This window comes from Phyllostomus hastatus, unplaced genomic scaffold (assembly GCF_019186645.2).
Source record: "Phyllostomus hastatus isolate PE091 unplaced genomic scaffold, TTU_PhHast_1.1 phas_scaffold_177, whole genome shotgun sequence".
NCBI classification, from domain to species: Eukaryota; Metazoa; Chordata; class Mammalia; order Chiroptera; family Phyllostomidae; genus Phyllostomus; species Phyllostomus hastatus.
The window spans coordinates 582,443-605,169 of record NW_025334012.1 but is presented as its reverse complement, the minus strand read 5'-3'; the positions used below and the strand labels follow the sequence as shown (position 1 = coordinate 605,169).

The 22,727-nt window shown below is 37.9% G+C and overlaps 3 protein-coding genes across 3 annotated transcripts; all 3 read left to right on the top strand.

The window, feature by feature from the left end:
• The first annotated feature begins 2,524 nt into the window (after positions 1 to 2,524).
• Positions 2,525 to 3,478, top strand: LOC123831433 (olfactory receptor 5AP2). The gene has a single exon (XM_045858313.1). The coding sequence runs from the start codon at positions 2,525 to 2,527 to the stop codon at positions 3,476 to 3,478; it is 954 nt and encodes a 317-aa protein (XP_045714269.1).
• A 10,707-nt stretch (positions 3,479 to 14,185) lies between these two features.
• Positions 14,186 to 15,579, top strand: LOC123831432 (olfactory receptor 1020-like). The gene is made up of 2 exons (XM_045858312.1): positions 14,186 to 15,074; positions 15,464 to 15,579. The coding sequence occupies exons 1-2, from the start codon at positions 14,186 to 14,188 to the stop codon at positions 15,577 to 15,579; spliced, it is 1,005 nt and encodes a 334-aa protein (XP_045714268.1).
• Positions 15,580 to 21,788: 6,209 nt separating this feature from the next.
• Positions 21,789 to 22,727, top strand: LOC123831478 (olfactory receptor 1030-like). Its single transcript, XM_045858359.1, has one exon. The coding sequence runs from the start codon at positions 21,789 to 21,791 to the stop codon at positions 22,725 to 22,727; it is 939 nt and encodes a 312-aa protein (XP_045714315.1).

Below are 22,727 nucleotides of genomic sequence, written 5' to 3'. Positions count from 1 at the left end.
AAGAGGTGATTGATGGCCACAGATATCTGGGCACCAGAGGGGATCTGAGGTGCTTAGTCTGTGGACTCTGGTTGATGTGAGTCCTGTCATGAGATTTCTGCAAATCTTTGCTAAGTAACCATTATTTTTGTACATGCTTCTCTTATTTCCTCAGGTGAGGCACCTTCTGGTAAGGGGCTGTTTTCGTGAAACTTAAGCTGCAAACAGATTTCCTTTAATGATTAGCATGTCTACTTGCAAGATGAAGCAGAAGCTATTAGCCTGAAGGCCACGGGAACAAAAATTGAGTGTGAGAGACTGAGCATTTCACTCTGTTACACAATCACCCATAGACTCCAAAATTTCAAGAGCACTGAGGGGCTAAGAAAGTATTGCTATTACAAGATTCGTTAAGTCATTAGGAGAAATTTATGCAGCAGTAAATAATATGATTTTAATGCCTTTGCAAACACTAGCAATTCTCAGGAAATCCCACAATTATTTTCACAAACTCTTAGAAATTGAAAACCCAGATCGAGAATATCTGGACTAGAGGGCGGACTGTAAAATCTCAGCACGGGGGCCAGGAATGCTGCAGAAAAGCAGGAAATGTACTTACCAAAGTAGAGGGGAGGCTAGAACATATAATTCATGACACCAGCTGTAAAACAAAGGGCATTTTGCTAATAATGCTAATTAATAGATGTAAATTCAAAAAAATTTCAGCTACTGTAATTATATTCCTCTTCATGAGATATATGGATTTAAAAAATGTAACTAAATGTATTCTAATATATTAACAAAACTCTGAGAATTACAATATGAACTGCTGTGTGTATTAGTGCATCTGTTGGGTATAAATCAGTCACCATTAGGTTAACCCTGTGAATTGTGCAAGAGTCACTAATCCTTTGTATTTCTCATTTCCCAGGTACAAAATTATAATATTGCCTGTCTCATAGGATTTAAATAAAATAATGCAGGAAAAAATATACAACACACTGCTTGTAGAGTACAGGAAATGATCAACACATTTTAGTACTTGTCATCTTTGCTCATCATTACCTTTCCTTATATGTCTAACATGTACACAAACATCTGTGACATTTTATTTTTTTCACTCTTTTTGTTAGATTAATACTCTTGGGGAAACTTTTTAATTGAGGATAAAAGGACAAGATTTGTTCTTTCTTTTTAATTCTTTCTGGAGATGCTGTTCTTTGAAGTTTATACAGCAGGACTATTCCAAGGAAGAGGATCTAGTCTATACATCTGCCCAGTGAAATAAAGGAAGAGGGAATGTAGTGCTTAAGAACAACAAATAATTTGGCTTCAAGGGACCTATGTTCTAGTCCCTGATTCACCAGTGAGTGGTGGAGAAAACCCTATACTCCACTGACCTCCTCTAGCAAAGATAATCTTATCAGCACTCAGAAGATCTAGAATGGGTATCTATTTTGAGTTTTCTCCTCCCTTCCCAAGTATTTGGCTTCATTTCTTCTTGCATAAGGTGAATATTATTTCTATGTAGATGACCGGCTATTAAATTATTCTCCAGATTCAGTATGGTGGCCAGACTATTCCTCATGCCACTCCTGGTGTTTTCTTTAGCGTTAGGTAGAAGTTTTTGCTGCAGTGGTTTGTTCTATTACTTTCATCTGAGCTGTCTACTCATTTTAACAATCTGATTTTTTAAATATGGGAGGGATGACTTAAAATTATCAATATTTACCTGACATTTTTTCCCTGTTGATGCTGCCCTGGGAAATTAGGATTGAGTTAAAACAATGCTATCTATGGGAATAGCCTATGTTTCTGTCTTTGGTCATTGCTTTTTAAGGTTCCCCTCATGCCCAGAAGATTTAATTATTTTATTCTTGTTTGGAACTGTTGACTACTTTTTATTAACTTTCAGTACTTTTTATTCTTTTCATTAATACTGTGGAGGAATAGTTGGTAGAAACTGAGAATTAATTTTTCCCTCTTTCTCCAGAAGTTGTGTCTAGAGAGTACATTAATGTATAAATTAATCTGTTTACCATAAACAATGAAGAGAGGTACATTTTAAAGATGTTCTGCCCCAGCTGGTGTGACTCAGTGGATTGAGTGCTGGCTTATGAACCAAAGGGCCATCGGTTCAATTCCCAGTCTATGGCACATGCCTGGGTTGTGGGTCAGGTCCTCAATAGGAGGCACATGAGAGGTAACCACACACTGATGTTTCTCTCCCTCTCTTTTTCCCTCCCTCCATGAGGGGTAGGGGAGATTTTCCTATAATTATTCAAGAAATGGTTAATGCCAGAAGTGATATTAGTGAATAGATATTAAGTCACTCTTCTTGGTCATTGGTAGACAGCACACCTAGAACTCACATATGACCTTTTGACTTGACATCAAGTCCAACATACTGTTTACTATGTTTTTCATTTTGCCCTCTTCTGATAGGATTTGTGTGTGTATATGTCAACAAAAAGATGTTTATAGCTCTGTCACGTGTTCATCTGACCAAATGCCATGTTCCTTCTTCTCTCTTTTTGCAGCTCAAATGTTCAGATACGTGAAAGAAGTTCAAGGCAGAAATCAAACCCAAGTGACAGAATTTATCCTCTTAGGAATCTCAGACAACTCAGATCTACAAGCTACCCTGTTTGTATTGTTTCTGTTAATCTATATGGCAACTATGGTGGGTAATTTAGGGATGATCATGTTAATTAAGATTGATCCTCGTCTCCACACTCCCATGTATTTTTTTCTTAGTAGCCTCTCCTTTGTTGATGCTTCTTACTCTTCTTCTGTTACACCTAAGATGCTGGTGAACCTTGTAGCTGAGAATAAGGCTATTTCTTTTAATGGATGTGCTGCCCAGTTCTACTTCTTTGGCTCCTTCCTGGGGACTGAATGCTTCCTGTTGGCCATGATGGCATATGACCGCTATGCAGCCATTTGGAACCCTCTGCTATACCCAGTTCTCATGTCTGGGAGAATTTGCTTCTTCCTAGTAGCTACCTCATTCCTAGCAGGCTTTGGGAATGCAGCCATACACACAGGAATGACTTTTAGATTGTCCTTTTGTGGGTCTAATAGGATCAATCATTTCTACTGTGACACCCCACCCCTACTCAAACTCTCCTGCTCTGACATCCACATCAATGGCATTGTGATCATGGCTTTCTCCAGTTTTAATGTCATCAGCTGTGTTTTGATTGTCCTCATTTCCTACCTGTGTATCCTCATTGCCATCTTGAGAATGCCTTCATCAGAGGGCAGGCATAAAGCCTTTTCTACCTGTGCCTCCCACCTCACGGCTGTCACCATATTCTTTGGGACAATTCTCTTCATGTACTTGCGCCCAACATCTAGCTACTCAATGGAACAGGACAAGATTGTTTCTGTGTTTTATACTGTAGTGATCCCTATGCTAAATCCCCTCATCTATAGTTTGAAAAATAAGGATGTGAAAGAGGCCCTAAAAAAGATATTAGAGAAATGCATAACATAAAGCCATGTGATATCTCATCCTGTTATGTAAAAGAAAATGTTTCTATATCATTTTTTTCTGATTGCTTAAGCTCTTTCTTTTGTGCTAGATTGTTAAAAATAAATTGTACTTATCTGATGTCTTACATGTATATCCATGGCCTGTATAATGAATCATCACAGTGGGGGAGGGCAGTGCCTGGCAAATTAGCAAAACTTTTGGAGTTGTCTGACTTAAGTTTAAGTTCCAGTTTTAATATTTATCTTTTCTTAATATCAATTTTATTGTGTATAAATGTTGTAAAAATTGTGAAAGAAACCCAGGTATTTGTACTTCCACAATGATCTGTTTTGGATATGGGCCACCCACTGGGAAGGGGAATGATCTTGGGCATGCCAAATCCTTTAAACAGGGACAATTCCAAGAGCAGAACTCAGCTGTGTAGTTAAACTTGGAAGCTGGAGAAATAAATACTTCAACTCTAAGAAGCAAATCTGGATAGTTTCTCTCAGCATTGCTATGAATAATAACACTATTCCACTCACAAGGCTGTCAAGAATACTAAATAAGATACAAAGAAGTGTCTACCAAGCTTATAGTAATATGGCTGCAGCAGCCACAATGGGGGTAACTTTATACTAACTTTTTGATTAATTATGATATTTTGAGGGTAGTAATAGATATATTTTAACTTTTTATCTCTATTCCTCCCAAATCTTTCCACAGTTTTCAGTAAACATTTATCAAACTAAATTATTTATCTTATTATTCACTGTAGGGGGTGGGGGACTGTTGATGTTGGAGCAATGAGGAAGCAGATTTTTTCTATGAGATGATGTATTGAAGAAGGCCTAAGTAATGAATTGGAATTGGGTAAATGTTTGTTTCCTATTTCTTCCCATTTCATCATCCACTGCAGATGAGGAGGAAGAACATCAGTGCTCTACATACTCCAAGTGAGATCCCCTCACCCTGGAAAATTTGTTAGAGGCCACAGAGGAAGAGTTATGTCATTCTGTTCACTCTCAGCAGTTCTCCCATCTCCCTATAACTTCCCCTTTCAACTACTTTTGTAGTATATTTATTGTTGATACTATTACATATGTCCTCAATTTCTCCACCCTTTGCCCTACTCCACCCAGCCCCTAACACTGTATCCCCAGCCTTCACCACATTGTTGTCTCTGTCCATGGGTTATGCATACATGCATGCTTGTTCTTTGGCTAATCTCTTCCAGTCTCCACATCCTCTTCTGAGATCTGTCCATCTGTTCCATGCATCCATGACTCTGATTATATTTTGTTCATCATTTTATTTTGTTCATTAGATTCCATATATGAGTGAGATCATATGCTATTTGTCTTCCTCTGACTGACTTATTTCACTTAGCATAATAATGTCCAGGTCCATCCATGCTGTTGCAAAGGGTAAGAGTTTCTTCTTTTTCATAGCTGCATTGTACTCCCCTGTGTAAATGTACCACAACTTTATTATCCACTCCTCTAATGATAGGCATTTGGGATATTTCCAGATCTTGGCTATTGCAATTAAGGTTTCTTTCAAAGAGATTCAAACTATATCACAGTGGGCAGCTTCTTTCATGTTTCTTTTTGTTTTAACTCATCTACTTTAATACCTATCCTTTAACTGCTTCTTATTCATCAACTTAGAAAAGTGATACTTGATCATTCTTACTACTCTCATACCCACATTTTATTATTTTCAATGGAGATCTCATGACATATCGTCTAATGACTCACTCTCAATTACCCTCAATTCTATGGTTCTACTTTCTCTCCTTGATACTCATCTGATTAAATCCTAATTTGATTAAATTTCAATGTTTCTTACTCTGTCCTGCACTTATGTTGTTTAGAGTAGTTGGAGAAAAACACTCAGCACTTAACTCTGTTGCTAACCTTGCCTCATACTGTATCCTCCAAAATATAAACATTTGGATAAAATCATACCCATTTTACTACCTCTAAATATTTATACATATACTTTTCTTCCCACCTGTCATAATAAACAATGTGTCCCTGCTTCTAGCTAAGACTAGTTCTTTCACATCTTTGGAGATTTCCATAAACTTTACTTCAGAGTTACATTTATATTTTTCCCAAGCATGAGTTTCTCAAACACTACTGAAATGTCCTTATTTGTTTACAAACATGTTCTGATATAACCTTTCTTAATAATTTCCTTGGTTGAAAGTTCCATCCAGTCACCAGCTTACTTCTCTGACCCCTTTATAATTGTGCTCTGGTCATCATCCCTGCTTTCTCATATCCCATGACGCGTGCCAATGGTATGCTTGAATCTAATCTTGTCAAGAACATATTAGCCTTTAACACCACTGCATCTAAAGATTGCTCTTCTGTCTCATTTTTTACTGGCTATCTCAGGAGGACTTTTCATAGTTAATTCCTTTCGGTATATGCAAAATACTCTGTTCTGGGTTTCTATATTATTTCAGCCTTTAGATTTTGTCTCTCTTCATGGCCACTTTTGCTCAGGAATTTGATGGCTTTTCCTCCTCTTCATGCTGGAACCAAAGACTTAATCCTTTCCATTGCTTCACTGATACATTGGTTCTCCATTTGTATCCACTTCTTATGTGACTTAAGTCTGCCATGATTCCAAAATCTACATCTCCAGCCCTGACTTCTAACCTGAGTTCCAGATTTGTATATTGAATTGACAATCTGGCATCTAGGGCCTTTAGACACATTGAAGTATTAAGCAGTTAGCTTTCCTTTTTTAGTTATCGTACTCAGACATCTATAAAATAATCATGCCTTTTCTACTATGAGGAGGAACTTCATCTTAGCATCATACTTATGCATTCTTATGCTTGGAATAAGGAAACAGACAACCTTTATATCTTTATTTACTCATAATACATTAAAAAACCATTCATCCATATACAAAAAAGCCCACACATTTACTGTATACAGTTTGATAAATTTGAACATATGTGTACATCAATAAAGCTGTTTAAAAATTTATTAATGATTGACAAAGAAGAACAAAGCAGGAGGGATCAGAGTACTTGTTATCAAACTGTATTACAAGGCTACTGTAATCAAAACAGCCTGCTGTTTTTACAGAGGCATAAAAACAGGCACATAGAATAATAGAACAGAACAGAGAGCCCAGAAATAAACCCAAGTCTCTATGGTCATTAAATATTTGACAAAGGCGGAAGAAGCATAAAATGGGGTAAAAATAGCCTCTTCAACAAATGGTGTTGGGAGATCTGGACAGCTATGTGCAAAAAAAATGAAACTCAATCACTAACTTACACCATACACAAAAATAAATTCAAGGTAGATAAAAGACTTAAATATAAGTTGTGACACCATAAAAGTTCTAGAGGAAAACACAGGTAGGAAAATCTCAGACATTCCACGCAGCAACATCTTCACTGATATGTTCCATAAAGATGGGACATAAAGGAAAGAATAACAAATGGGACCTCATCAAATTAAAAAGCTTCTGCATGGCTAAAGAAAACAGCATTAAAATGAAAAGAGAATCAACTATATGGGAAAACATATTTGCCAATGGTACCTTGGACAAGGGTTTGATCTCCAAAATATATAAAGAACTCACACGACTCCACTCCAGGAAGACCAAAAACCCAATTAAAAAATGGGCAAAAGACTTTAACAGACACTTTTCCAAAGAGAACATACGGAGGGCCTAGTGACATGTGAAAAGATGCTCAGCATCACTAGCCAACAGAGAGATGCAAACTAAAACCACAATGATATAACACCTCACATCAGCCAGAATGGCCATCATAAACAAATTAACAAACAAGCGTTGGAGAGGATGTGGAGAAAAGGGAACCCTAGTGCACTATTGGTGGGAATGCAGACTGGTTCAGCCACTGTGGAAAACAGTATGGAATTTCCTTAGAAAACTAAAAATGGAACTGCCTTTTGACCCAGCAATTCCCCTGCTGGGATTATACCCTGACAGCTCTGAAACACCAATCCAAAAGAACCTATGCACCCCAATGTTCATAGCAGCACAATTTACAATAGCCAAGTGCTGGAAGCAACCTAGGTGCCTATCAGTAAATGAATGAATCAAAAAATGATGGTGCATTTACACAATGGAATTCTATGCAGCAGAGAGAAAGAAGGAGCTCCTATCCTTTGTGACAGCATGAATGGAACTGGAATGCATTATGCTAAGGGAAATAAGCCAGGCAGTGAGGAACAAATACCATATGATCTCACCTTTAACTGGAACATAACCAACAAAATAAAAATGCAAACAAAATATAACCAGAGATACTGGAATTAAGAATAATCTAACAATAGCCAGAGGGGAGGGGGAGGGGACAGAAGGGAGAAGGGTTTTCAGAAACTGCTATAAAGAACACATGGTCACTGTCTTTCTCCATGGACCCCACTTTCGGGCAGGCCGCGAAGGGTATCAGGAGAGTGGGGAGTTCTGGCCCTATTATGCACCTGATAAGTGACTTTGGCTGAACCTCTTACATTGCCCAGGCAGTTTCCTTGAACCCGGAGGTGGCAAGAACCTCCCCACCACTGGTGGGAATTCTCAGCGGAATTCTGTGGAATCATCGTTAAGAGAAATTGTCAAGCTAATCCTAATGTTCATATGGAAATTCAATGAACTCAGAATAACCAAGCAATCTTGGGAAAAAAATAAAACTAAAAAATTCAAAGACTCACTCAATCCAATTTGAAAACTTAACAAAGCCTGGCATCATCACAAGAATTCACCTTACAAAAAAAGTAATCTAAAATGAAATGCAGGGACTTCCGGCCAAGATGGAGGCATAGGTAGTAGCACTGTGCCTCCTTGCGCAGCCAAAACTAAGGACAACAAGAATTTAGAAAGAAAAAAACCAAGCAGAACTGAGAGAAATGAACTGAACGGAAGTCTGACTACCATTCATCCAGAATGGTAAGGAGGCGCGGAGTTGGAAGCCTACCGAGAGGGGTCGAGGGGTCAAGGGGTCCTGGCAGGAAAAAGTGGTGGCTGGCAGATGCGGGTGCACAGGGCCAGATGGCAGTTGGTGGACCCCAGAAGTGAGGGGGCAGCTGATGGACCGGTGGCAGACCCTGGGCGCGGGAGGCAATGAGCAGACCCAGTGAGGCATGCAAGGCAGTTGGCTGTCCACAGCCGCACATTCATGCACAGACAAACTAAGCGAAAATGGGCAGTGACACAGACCGTGCAATGCAGGGACCCAGCACCGGGAAACAAAACCTGAAGGCACTGATTGAAAACACCTGTGGAAGTTGAGGCTGGGAGATTCTCTCAGCCTCACAGGAGAGCTTCTTGGGGAAATGCACAGAGTCCGAGAAAGTACACAAGCCCACCTGCCTGGGAGCCAGCACCAGAAGGGCCCAATTTGCTTGTGGGAAGCAAAGGGGACTGAAGTCCTACAGAGAGTGGAGCAGGCACCATTGTTCCCTCTCAGACCCAGCCCCCACATACAACGTCACAACCCAGTGACTGAGGTGCACCGCACTGGTGAATGCTTAAGGCTCTGCCCCTCACACAGGACAGGAGCAACCAGACCAAAGAAAAAAAATAAAAATAAAATTAAAAAGATGGCTCAAACAGAATTAAAAGCCCCAGAGCCAGTGTTTTTAAGTGACTGAGAGATAGCCAACCTATCAGATGCACAGTTCAAAGAACTGGTGATCAGGATGCTCACAGAACTGGTGGACTTTGGTCATAAATTAGATGAACAAATGCAGGCTACAATAAGAGAAATGAAGAAAATGCACAGGGAATCAATAGTGATGGGAAAAAAACTGGGTTTCAAATCAATGTAAGGGACCAGCAGAAAGAAAGAAACAACCAAACAGAAAAGAATGAAGAAACAAGAATTCAAAAAAATGAGGAGAGGCTTAGGAACCCCCAGGACATCTTTAAACATTCCAACATCCAAATTATAGAGCTACCAGAAGGGGAAGAGGAAAGACAACAAGTGGAAAAGTTATTTGAACAAATAATAAAGGAGAACTTCCCCATCTGGCAAGGGAAATAGACTTCCAGGAAGTCCAGGAAGCTCAGAGAGTCCCAAAGAGGTTGGACCCAAGGAGGAACACACTAATGTAACAGGGTGCAGCCAAGAGGGGAGCCTCAAATAGGAATCTGTAATAAGATCCAGAAGATCCTGGAGATAATTGGCTCCACACCACAGGGCCACACCTGCCCAGAATCTGGCAGCTGTAGCCAATTGTGAGAGGAGCTGGAAATGGGGCTTCAGAGGAAGATTGGCGCTGGGATTTAAACCGAGATGCAGCAGCCATTTGAGGGGGAGAACCATGCACAGCCCTGAAGGAGGAGAACCGTGCGCAGCCCTGCAAGAGAGAACCACACAGCTTTAGCAGAGTGAAGACTCTCGCGGCCCTGAGGGAGAGAACCACGCGGCTCTGGCAGAGTGGGGACTCCCGTGGTCTGGGGAGAGAGGACCACGTGCCTTTGCCAGAGTAGGGACCCCCGCAGCTTTAGGAGATAGGTACTCTGGACTGGGCAAAGGGGGAAGGAAGGAAGGACTGTGTCTGTTTGTGGGTGCTTTAAGGGACTTTAGGATTTTTAGTGAAGACATTAGGACCCTACTTTAAGTTTGTATAGCATTAAATAAACATTTCCTTTCCTTTTCACAAATCTCTGGCATTGAGAGACATCTTTCCTCTGGTGGCAGACATAATGGACCTGGGGGATTCTTTATATCGTCTCAGGCCCCCCATTGTTTGCTCTGTAACACTAAGGCATATCATAATTACATTACCCAAGGTAAAAATGAAGGAGAGAATTCTAGAAGCAGCAAGAGATAAGGGGATAGTTACCTAAAAAGGAGTTCCCATCAGAATGTCAGCTGATTTCTCAAAAGAGATCTTGCAGGCAAGAAGGGGCTGGAAAGAAGTATTCCAAGTCATGAAAGGCAAGGACCTACATCCAAGATTGCTCTATCCAGCAAAGCTTTCATTTAGAATGGAAGGGGAGATAAAGTCTTCTCAGATAAGGCCAAGTTAAAGGAGTTCATTATCACCAAGCCCTTATTATATGAAATGTTAAAGGGACTTAGAAAAAGAAGATAAAAAATATGAACAGTAAAAAATGACATTAAACTCAGTTAGTAACAACCATACCTAAAACAAAAGCAAACTAAGCAAACAAATAGAACAGGAAGATAACCACAGAAATGGAGATCACATGGAGGCTTAGCAACAGGGAAGTGGGAGGAGGAGAGAGGGGGAAAAGATATACAGAATAAGTAGCATAGACAAGAGGTAGAAAATATATAGGGGGAGGGCAAGAATAGTATGGGAAATGTAGAAGCTAAAGAACTTATGACACATGGACATGAACTAAAGTGGGGGAATATGGGTGGGAGGGGGTGGGCAGGATAGAGGGGAGTGAAGGGGGAAAATGGGATAACTGTAATAGCATAATCAATAAAATATATTAAAAAAAGAACACATGGTCAAAACCAAGGGAAAGGGTGGAAGCAAGGAGGGAGGTAGATTTGGCTGGGGTTGGGGGGACTGGTGGAGAGAAAATGCAGACAACTGTAACTGAACAATAATAAAGTAATTTTAAAAATTTATTAATGAAAAATCTAAAATGCGACATGTAATGGAGATATAGCAGGCAAGAAAACACAAGTTTCTTCATCTCATGAAACATATATTTAAGTTAGGGAGACTTTATTATTTATACCAAATGTGTGTGCATATATGCACAGGAGTGTGTGTGTGTGTGTGTGTGTGTTTGACATGGATATGAGTGGTACTTTGCATACAAATAAAGCAGGAAATAGAATAGGGAATGGTGAAGTCAGAGAAGAGCTCCCTGTGGAATAACATTTCAGCTATATCTAAATAATGATAATATCATGTGAATGTCTGTGAATAAGCATTCTAAGTATGCTACAGTAAATACAAAGACCCTGGGGCAAGATTCTGCTTGGTTTGCTAAAGGAACGGTAAGGAGGCAAATACATGTGGACCAGAGTGAGCAAATGGTAGGAGAAAAATAAAATCAGAAGAGTTGTGAAGGATCAGCAGGTCACATAAGCCTTGTAGGACATAAATAGGCTTTGGACTTCATTCTTTCATATGATCCTGTAATAGCTGTTCTTGCCCAACTGCAACTGCATGCTGCATGAGGAAGTCACAAGAATGATTTTGTTGGCAACTCTACCAGTACCAAGGATATTGTCTGCTTCATAAAACAAATTCACTACATTTATTTAATGAATCAATTAATGAATGCAATGAGAGCCATACTCTAGTAGAGATGAGTAGGGATCATATTTTGAATGGAATTCTGAAGTTTGGAGGCAGGATCTGGTCAATCCTGTGCAATTTAATTCATTGTTGTGTTCAATGGAATCTCAGGATCTTGAAGCAATATTTGTATTTCTCTAAATGCCTAAGTTACCTCCCAGGGTATACTTGATTCCCAGGGGAGAATGTAGTTCAATTACGTCAGTGAAAAATAAATGCATGTTTTCATTTTGAATCAGCACATTTCTAGCCTTAGACTTCCACAGAGAACAAATCTCATGAGAATGATCATGTCTTTAATAAGGTTGACCTTCTGGCTTAGATTCAGCAGTAACATTTTCTACTCTTTGTTGAATTCATGACTTAATTCTATCATAGCTGATTCCTTTATGCCACTTCCATTTTCATCAAAGCTATAAACTTCACATTAAGAGACAGAAAACTTGTATTCTCCCAAAAAACAAATAAAACAAAAGTAAACTAGTAACCACCACTATTTCCAGTGAATATTTCTTAAGGACAAAAGGTAAGATGATTTAATTTTCAATTTATCTCAGTGTTCAGATACAGAAAGTTTCCAAGAGGACTCAAAAAAATTCAAGTTAAGACTAGACATCTCAATTGTAATATGTCTGAAACAGTGAATTTTGGTTACCAACTACACTAATGTGACATTTTTTTCAGAAGAAATTTAGAATCATTAGAAGCAGAAAATTTCACAGAATGAATTTCAGAGAATTTCAGAGAATATATGCATACACATATGAATGTATGTATACATGTATATCTATGTGTGTATGTAAGTGTGTTTATGTGTGTGCAAAACAGGTAAGTTTAATTAATTTTCTGTAGAAAGAGTGCCAAAACACCTGGCATACACAATGCCTTATGAAGGGCATTAAATAAAATAATTTTATGCTCTTATATGTATAAACTGAGAAAATGCTTATAATTTTCAAACTTCATTATACATATTTATATATGTATATACACATATAGGATCATATATATCATAGAGAATATAATTCTATTTATATCAATTTATATTTTTTATATATGTAATGTGTGTTTGTATACATACACATAAAGCAGAGCTCTATGAAATGGCTGCAAAAATTTAAAAGTGATTAGGAAGGAAGAATTTAACTAATTTTAGAGACAGAAAGATTAGTTAAAAGACTATTGCAATAATCTAAGTGAAAGAAGATGTTGTTGGCTTGGGCCTTGGTTGTAGGAATTCAAGTGGTGGGAGCTAATCGTCTTATTGATACAGATATTTTGAAAATAGAACCAACATAATTATCTGTTAGAACAGTGATGGATTGTGTGAAAAAGAGATCAATTTTTCCAATATTTACTTGTCTTCATTTGAGCAAATGGAAGTACTGAGCTGTCATTGATTTAATTTTTGGAACAAATTAAGGAAGAACATAAAGACTTCAATTCTGGGTCATGTTGAGTTATTATTTAGTATCAATGCAGATATGTGAGTAAGAAGTTGATTATAGGTATGGAGAGTGGAAGAGAGGTCAGGGCTGGAGATTTAAATTCAGGTGTTGTAAGTATATAGATGATATGTAAAGCCATGAGACTGAATAAGGCCACAAAAGATGAGTATAAATAGAAAGAGAAGAAGAATCAGGACTGAGCTCTGAGCTACTCCAACCTTAAGAGTCATGGAGAAGAGGTGAAATAAGCAAAGAAAACTGAAAAGAAGCAAATCAGGTAGGAAGAAAAGTCAAAGTCTCGTGTTCTGGAAGATGAGAGAAGAAAGTCTTTCAAGTAGTAAGCAATGAACTCTGTCAAATGTTACTGACAGATTAAGAAGGTGAAGACTGGGAATTGACCACTGGGTTTGGTAACAAGGATCCCTGATGACTGACAAGAGCAGTTTCTGTGGAGTAATGTGGTTAAAGCTTGACTTGAGTGGGCTTAACAGAAAATTGGGAAACAGAAAAGGATACAGCAAGTATATTCAGCTGTATCACTGTATCATATTTTTAATTGCCAATGAAAGAACAAGGGAATTGGATAATAGCAGATGAAGATGAAAGGATCAAGCGAGGAGGAGAGAAAAGTCAGAAGGTAGGATATGGACAAACCAGGGTCAATCATTAAAGACTTAACATAAACACATGTGCATACACACATTGCATTTTAAAAGGCAAAAGATTTATATGATCTGAAGAGAAACCAGAGTATCACACATTACATTTTAAACAAAATAGGCTACTGAGTTTATTTAAGGAAACTTTTTTTTTACTGCAATAAGAAAATAAAAAAGTTTAATGCATATGTTCCCAAGACATCTTAGAAGCAATGTTACTTATAGCCAAGAATGAGCTATTCAGTTTTCCTGGTATTGTTTTTTTTATAATTTATTTCTTTGATTTCTTTCTTATCACAGCATATGAATGACCCATTCTGAGGCAAAGGTATGAGCAACCATTCAAAAGTGACTGAGTTTATTCTCCTGGGATTCAGCAATCATCCAGAGCTACAATCTCTTCTTTTCATGATGTTTCTAGTCATCTATATCATCACTGTGTTGGGAAATCTTGGCATGATCCTGTTAATCAAGATTGACTCACGTCTCCACACTCCAATGTACTTTTTTCTCAGTAACTTGTCCCTTGTTGACTTCTGTTATTCTTCTGTTATTGCCCCTAATATGCTGGTGAATTTCTGGGTGGAGAATCCAGTCATTTCATTTAATGAATGTGCCACACAGTTCTTCTTTTTTGGTTCCTTTGCTGGTATTGAAGGGTTCCTGTTGGCCGTGATGGCCTATGACCGGTATGTGGCCATCTGCAAGCCTCTTCTCTACACAGTTACTATGTCTCCCCGTCTTAATGTCCTTCTGGTGTTGGCCACGTATCTTGCAGGCTTTATAAATGCTTCCATTCACACTGGCTTCACCTTCCAACTGTCTTTCTGCCATTCAAATGTCATCAATCACTTTTTCTGTGACACTCCACCCCTCCTGAAACTCTCTTGTTCTGACACCCATATCAATGAGGTTGTCATTTTTGCTTTCGCCAGTTTTAATGAGTTGAGTTGCCTTCTGACTATTCTCATTTCTTATCTCTACATCCTCATTGCCATCTTGAGGATCCATTCTGCCGAGGGAAGGCACAAAGCCTTCTCTACCTGTGCATCCCACTTGATGGTGGTTACCATCTTCTTTGGCACAATCCTGTTCATGTATCTGCGCCCCAGCTCCAGCTACTCAATGGATCAAGACAAAGTGGTGTCTGTGTTTTATACAGTGGTCATCCCCATGTTAAATCCTCTCATCTATAGTCTTAGAAACAAGGAGGTCAAAGCTTCTTTAGGAAAAATTTTTAAAACAACCTCTTTTCACTTCTGTACTTAGAATCACAAAGCACGGAATTTTAGCGCACTGAGAGAACATAAAAATAACCAAGTTTACCTTCATTCACCGTGGCTCCATTGCATTCTACAATGAAGTTTGTTTTTTTTTTCTGATAGTGGATTTGGACCAAATGTCCCAGGCATCATGGGGAACATGATTATTCTGTATAAATTCCACTTATTTCACTGAGTCTATGTGCTTGAAAATAACCCAATGTCCCTATTCAGAGGTGTAAAGCCTAGTAAAAAAGTAGGTGGGACAGAGAAAGATTGAGTGGTGGGAGGAATGACTCCATTTTTGTCTTTGTTTGTTGACTGTAATTAGATGGTGGTGTTTGTAACTCAAGAGAACAGGTGATGAGGAGTAGGGTAAGCCAGAATATGATCAGAGAACTAAAACCAGGCTTAGTGACTGCTCTTATCCCTAACAAACTAGAAAACAGTATCAGAACTTAATCCCAATAGAGGTGCCAAAGCCAAATGTTTTTAACCTGGACAAGTAATTTAGACTGCTGAGGGAATAATGGGAACAAATTGCTGTGTAAATATAAGGGGGAATCACAGAACAAGAAATAAAGTTGATGGAGCAGAAGTTTCTGGGACTTAGCAGAGACATTCTTTGTAATTCTTGAAGACACAGTGTCATGTTGTTTGATCTTTGAATGAGTAAGCAGTTTAAGTTTAAAGAGCTAGGGCAAGTTGGACATTCTTTCCCTAATGCCTTAGCAAATAACAACACATATTTATTTTACTGCTACCTTCAATTTAATTGGCACAAGTTTAAAGCTTTCAGTTGGTTTAACTGGTATTTTCATAACTGGGTTATCTCCCCAGTAGGACTAGATTTTCTTACAGAAAATGACCACAGACATGTCAACGGAAAATGTTTTAAACGGTGCGGGATTGGGTTTAATATACTAGGTGTGATCCTAGCATATCCCTTTGTCATTGAAAGACTAGTGTATCCTAGTGTAAAAGCAGCCACTTAAAAAAGACTAAGTAATAATTTTGCTTTCAGATACTGCCTATGTTTTTTGATAAGATCTAAACATTTAACCTTCCCTTATTCTGCTTTTCAGACATTGAATATTAAAACACATATTTTTGGTTATCAAATGGTTCTTGTTCATCTAATTATTTTTTCAGGAGACCTTCTCATATTTGAAGACACAGCACATGTAGTATCTCCTCTATGATTCTCCTGACCCTCTGTTGTCCCTCCCAAAGCAGACCCATGCCCATTTCTCTGACTTTAGAGATATTGCAACTTTAATCAAGTTCTTACAGAAAAATAATAAAATACATTGTACTGTTTCCTGACATAGATAAAGCTCTTTAAGAAAAAAAAAAACCCTTTATATTTATCTTCATATCTCCATGGCTCTAAAATAAACCATCAATAAAAGTTTTAAAATTAAGAAAGGGTCATTGCAGTTGAAGGTGCAGGGTGCTGGAAGACAAACTGTTGCTTCTGGCATCTGAAATGTAGAGTATCCAGTAACCACAATTTCAAAAAGTCAGTGTTAGAAAACTTTGGGATCTGTTTGATAATGTTTTATTCTTTTAAAAATAGGCTGTTTTATCTTTTTTGTAACTAAAGATTTTAATAAACAGATGCTATCTCAGTGTCCTATGTATGTAATTTTACACAGATGCGATTTCAACATATAATAACAGAGTATTCAGGACTTTTTCCATGAAGGAACACAAAGTTAATTCAAACTAACATGGACCTGGCCCTCCAGGTCTCCCTCTCTTTCTCATACATAGGTTCATTTATTCTCTCACAGACTTTTCACATCGTAGCCTCAAATTTATATACTTTTAGAGCTATTGCAATGCAGTCAAGGGTGAATCTTTTTAGAAAGTACAGTTGCCTGAAATGGCTCAAATGTTTATCGGGTTGTCAACTGAGAGCATCCAAACCTGTACAGAATTTTTGTAAAAGTTTATTTTAGCCATGCTGATGACATTTCCAGGAAGCAGGATCTCAAATGCTCTGAAGAATGGCAGTTTTGCAATTTATTTATACCTTTGGAATTAAGGAAGGGACATAAGGAAGATTACATGAGAGTGGAAGAAAGCCAGGTACTGACTCAATAAGAGTCTGTGCTCCTTAGAGGGTGGTTACATTTCCCAGGGGTATGAAAAAGAAGCTTACTCTGGCATTCCAAAGGCGTGTTAACATAGCTGTGCAAAACAATGGACAGGGCTTAAGGCAAAGACATAATATGCAGCTTTCCTGGGAATCAATTTAACATTATGTTTCAAGGAGTCTTATGAGTGTTTGTATACTTTTGCTCAGATATTCAAATTTTAACAATGTGCTGAAAGCCTAATAAGATACTTTGGATGGCTGGGGTGGTGGTGGGGAAATGCAGACAACTGTAATTGAACAACAGTAAAACAATTAAAGATACTTGGAAGGAGATTTTTATTGTCATGTTCATTTTAAAACGAAGAAAAAGGAAGCTAGTGATACATTAAACACAGGCAGCCGTCACTTGGCAAGGTACCATGTTGTGCAGATTAGAAACATGTCCTTGTTTAGCATGGATCTCAGTTCCCACAGCATTGTGCAAAGTGAGGCCAGCCTGAATTGAATAACTGGCTGGACGCTGGCTGATGGAACAGAGGCTGCTTGTACATAACTGGGTCCCCTATAACAGTGGGATCATAAAGAAGAGTGACTGTCACATGATAGACATTTGCATTTAAATTTATCCAGACAGTAAAATGAGGAAGTTCCCAGTTAAGGCAAGGGCAAATCACTTTATATAGGTTTTTGTGGAAAAAGAAGTTTACAACATTATGATAACTTTGCAAAATGGTGGGATTAACAAAAAGTAAGACTTGTTCTTTATATCTGTGTACTAATTTTCTATGATAACAAACTATTAATTTTATGAGCAAGAAAACAAACAAAAACTGCATATTTCTTTTTAGAAAATATTTTATTTATTTATTTTTAGAGAGAGGACAAGGAAGAGAGGCATCTATTGGTTGCCTCTCACACATCCCCAACCAGGGACCTCTCTTTGTTGTTGGGGACAACAAAGTCATATGCTCTGACTGGGAATCGAACAGGAGATGTTTCAGTTTGCAGGCCAGTGCTCAATCCACTGAGCTACAACAGCCAGGGTAAAAAAAATGGCATATTTCTAAGATCATCCAGATCCTGTCATTTAAAGTGAAAGGATTTTATTTAATAATGTTAGGACTTAAATACAAAAGTAGGAAGAAGCAGGGGTTCAAAACTGTTCTATAGCAATATTCTAACTGCTATTATTTTTCCCTTTAAAAGCACTGTGCTTCTGAATAAGTTGAGATTCTTCAGTGCTACCTAAAGCTAGACTTATTTGTTTGTTAGGAATTGGGGTGGGAGCAACTCCTACTTTAACTGGAATAGCACACATGGAATTTGACTTAGCTCATAGGTGTCCCTAATTAAGCTATGGAATTGGAATCCTTCATTTTCAAAATGTCTACTGCCACAGTCTGATCATGACAAAAATGCTTGATCAGGGTATAGGAGGAATGGATGACTCTCTGTAGACTGGTTCTACCACTGTCAGTGAAGGCAAATCTTCATTCAGTAGCATCTACTTCTGCAGGGCTTGTAGTATATTTACTCAGGTTCCATTTTTTTTCCGCATAGATTACTAAGTCTCCAACAGCAGTTAACTTCTCCCCGTTATTTGGCGTTCTGTCCCTTCCATCTCCTTTGATCCAAAGCAACAACTGTCTTTTTAAGTTCATACAATTATAGTATACATTGCAGAATTACAAAGTATTGTTTCTTCACCTAATATACTCTTTTATCTCAATAATGTCTTTTTATACCAATTGATTTCATCTTTCATATATATTGCATATTCATATTTTAATTTGTCATACTTTGATGTCACACTTTATATTTAAAAGTCCCATCTACTCCACTTTCAGATATTACATATTGAATCTTGAAACAGCTTGTCAGCATTTTCTTTGCTATCAGTAAGATCTAAGACAAAATTATATCTTATATGAGCTGCTACAATGAATTTCCTTTTTCCACAATTGAAATGATATATTTTTTTAAATTTATCAATTTATTTTTTAGAGAGAGGAAGGGAGGGAGAAAGAGAGAGAGAGAAACATCAATGTGTGGTTGCCTCTCACGTGGCCCGCAACCCAGGCATGTGCCCTGACTGGGAATCGAACCTGTGATGCTTTGGTTCACAGCCCAAGCTCAATCCACTGAACTACACCAGCCAGGGCACCAACGATCTTTTATAAACATGATCACATCATGTTACTGCCTTGGTAAAATAGTCCAAGAATTTCCATCATACTTGTGCAAAAATTTAAACTTTTTACCAGAAGGTACAAGATCTTCTGTGGCAGTTCTTATCTCCCCCTTCCAGTCTTCAACCATTTTTCAGTCCTTCTTCTCCTGCCATGTTGACCTTGTAGATGTCTGTTGAAATTCTGAGCACGTCCTTACCTCAGGGCCTTTGCTCATACTGTTCCTGTGTTGAGAATGCTCTTTCCTCAGACCTGTGTCTCATTTCATCACTTCATTTAGTTTCTCTTCTAATAACACCTACCTTGAAAGACATTGCCTTACCACTTGTCTGTTAGCTTCAGCCCAAATAACCTTGCATCATAAACTACAATCTAGTTTTCTCATATCTTTTATTAATTTTAAAATTATTATTTACTTACATGTTTCTATTTGTGGTATATTTCTACTTCTAGTTCTGTTTTTTGCCTGGCAGTGGCTATTGTTACTAGTTACTAGGGAGAGCTAGAGCTAGTTACTGGTCATCTTCTTCCCAAAACAATATCAGCACAAGTTTGTTGGAAGGACTCAGGCACTCTAGCACTTTTATTGTGAAGCTATAGTGAATAAGAAGGAAATTGAGCTATTATTCTCTTCCTTCCACCTCTGACATTCTGCTCATTTCTTTTATTGTCCAAATTCAGCTGGGTAGTAGTTACCAAAAGAGTTCTATTGATGCAGTCTATAAAGGTTAAATTCCAGGTGGACAAAGCAAGGTAGCGAGGAAAAGACATGTAAGGTGACAAAGAGAGAATCACCAGCACAACTATATTATCTATATATCCACAATGTTCCTGGAGCTATTTATTATTGTTCTCATTAAAAATATAAATCACAAGGCTCAGCATTAGTAAATTACAAGGTATATTAAGGTTAATTATTCTCCCACTGGTTTTCCAGACTCCAAACCCATTATACTGTTCATTATTTTATATCACATGATGTAAATAAGAGAAATTAATATTTCTCTCAAGTCAAAAAATATTAAGACACTCAGGAATAAGTTAAAATAAATAATGAATCCCATTACTTCATTTATTTTGGGAGATATGTTTCTCTGATGATATTGGAGAGTGGGAAAAAATTATGTCCTCAATGAGCTTAGGATGTACAAAAGAATACGACTGTAGTGATTTTTTATATTCTTAATGACTTTCTGTTAGAAATAATTGAACCATAGGGATTTGGTCTCTATATAACAATTCTGTTGTAAACACTTCAGATTCTTTATATCCATGCTGTCATTGGGAAATCATTCTTTTTTCTCAGGTAAGATTAGCTATTGAAAAACACATTTCATAATTTAGAAACATTTTATTCAATAAAATAAAATTATGAGTGAAATATATTCTGATGAATTACTAATTATCTTGAATTAAATTCTACTATATCATAATATTCACGGAGTAAAGGTATTTAAAATGTACAATGGAATAGCATTTACAATGAGAAGAGAACTAGACCAAAGAGAACAGTCATCCCATCAACAACCATTGATTGCCTCTGCTTGGGAAAACATTGGTCTGGGTGCTACTGAGGCTATAGCTACAGATTAGACACACTCCTTCTTCCTAAGGAACTCACACTTTAATGTGATGCATTTTTAGACTGTCTGGATTTTTCATAAAAAATTACAGTAGCTACAACTTAGGAAGTACTTACATGTCAGACATATTTCTAAAGTTTTGACTTTTACTCTCTGACATGAAGGAAGTTGTTATTAGTAAGCAGACTTTATACATGAGAAATTGTAGGCAAAAGGAATGAATGATTTTTCCAGGTTTCACTAGGGATTAGAGGAAAATGAACATGCATTACAGGGTGAAGAAACAACTTGAAAACAAACTTGAGTTTAGAGGGCAGGTAGACAGATTCTACAGAAATGTGTGCCGTATATCAGTTCCATAGGCATAAATCCATTCAGCCATGAAGAGCAGATGAGTTTCAATAATGATGCATTAGATACTACAAAAAGGTATATTGAAAAAAAATGGGATTACAATCATAAAGAGAAGCAGTGCTTAAAGATATTGTAAAAGAATTGTAAGTGAACAAATGTGATAAAGATTTGCAGAAAAGATAAAGCATTTTCAATTATGAATGGATTTTGCAGTAAAGCATTGAACAATATGACTGCCTTTATGTAAAGAAACTAAATTATTTTAGATATTTAAAATATCAATTGCATGGTCACTAGGCTACTTCTTTATGCCACATGCATTTTCAAGTTTGAGAGAAGAGGAGGAAGTATCAGAGGACATGATGGGGATAATGGATGAATGACAAAAGGCATGAGTCTCTGTTCCTTCATTTAGACTTCCTTTGAAACCAAGCAAACACAATGTCGATGAAGAACTCCACAGAGGTGACTGAGTTCATTCTTCTGGGTCTGACAGATAGAGCAGAGCTGCAGCCTATCCTTTTTGTGGTGTTCCTGGTCATCTACCTGATCACAGTGACTGGCAACGTGAGCATGATCTTGCTAATCAGGAGTGACTCAAGACTTCACACTCCAATGTACTTTTTCCTCAGTCACCTCTCCTTCCTAGATCTCTGCTATGCCACCAATGTCACTCCTCAGATGCTGGTTAATTTCTTATCCAAGAGGAAAACCATTTCTGTCATTGGTTGCTTTATACAATTCCACTTTTTCATTGCCTTGGTGATCACAGATTATTATATGCTGACAGTGATGGCTTATGACCGCTACATGGCCATCTGCAAACCCTTGTTATATGGTAGCAAAATGTCCAGAAGGGTCTGCATCTTTCTCACTGTGATTACTTATTCTTATGGCTTTGCAAATGGTCTTGTCCAGACCATTCTGATGCTTCGTCTTTCCTTCTGTGGACCCAATGAAATCAACCACTTTTACTGTGCAGACCCACCTCTGTTAGTCCTTGCCTGCTCAGATACTCATGTCAAAGAAATGGCCATGTTTGTGGTGGCCGGTTCCAACCTCACCTGCTCTCTCACCATGATTCTCATCTCTTACATTTTCATTTTCACAGCCATTTTGCGTATTCGGTCTGCTGAGGGAAGGCGCAAGGCCTTTTCCACCTGTGGGTCCCACCTGACAGCTGTCACTGTCTTTTATGGGACACTGTTCTGCATGTATCTGAGGCCCCCTTCAGAAACATCTGTGGAGCAGGGTAAAATTGTAGCTGTGTTTTATATCTTTGTGAGTCCTATGTTAAATCCTTTGATCTATAGCCTGAGGAACAAAGATGTAAAAGAAGCAATTAGGAAAGTTATCAAAAATAAATTGTTTGCTAAGTAA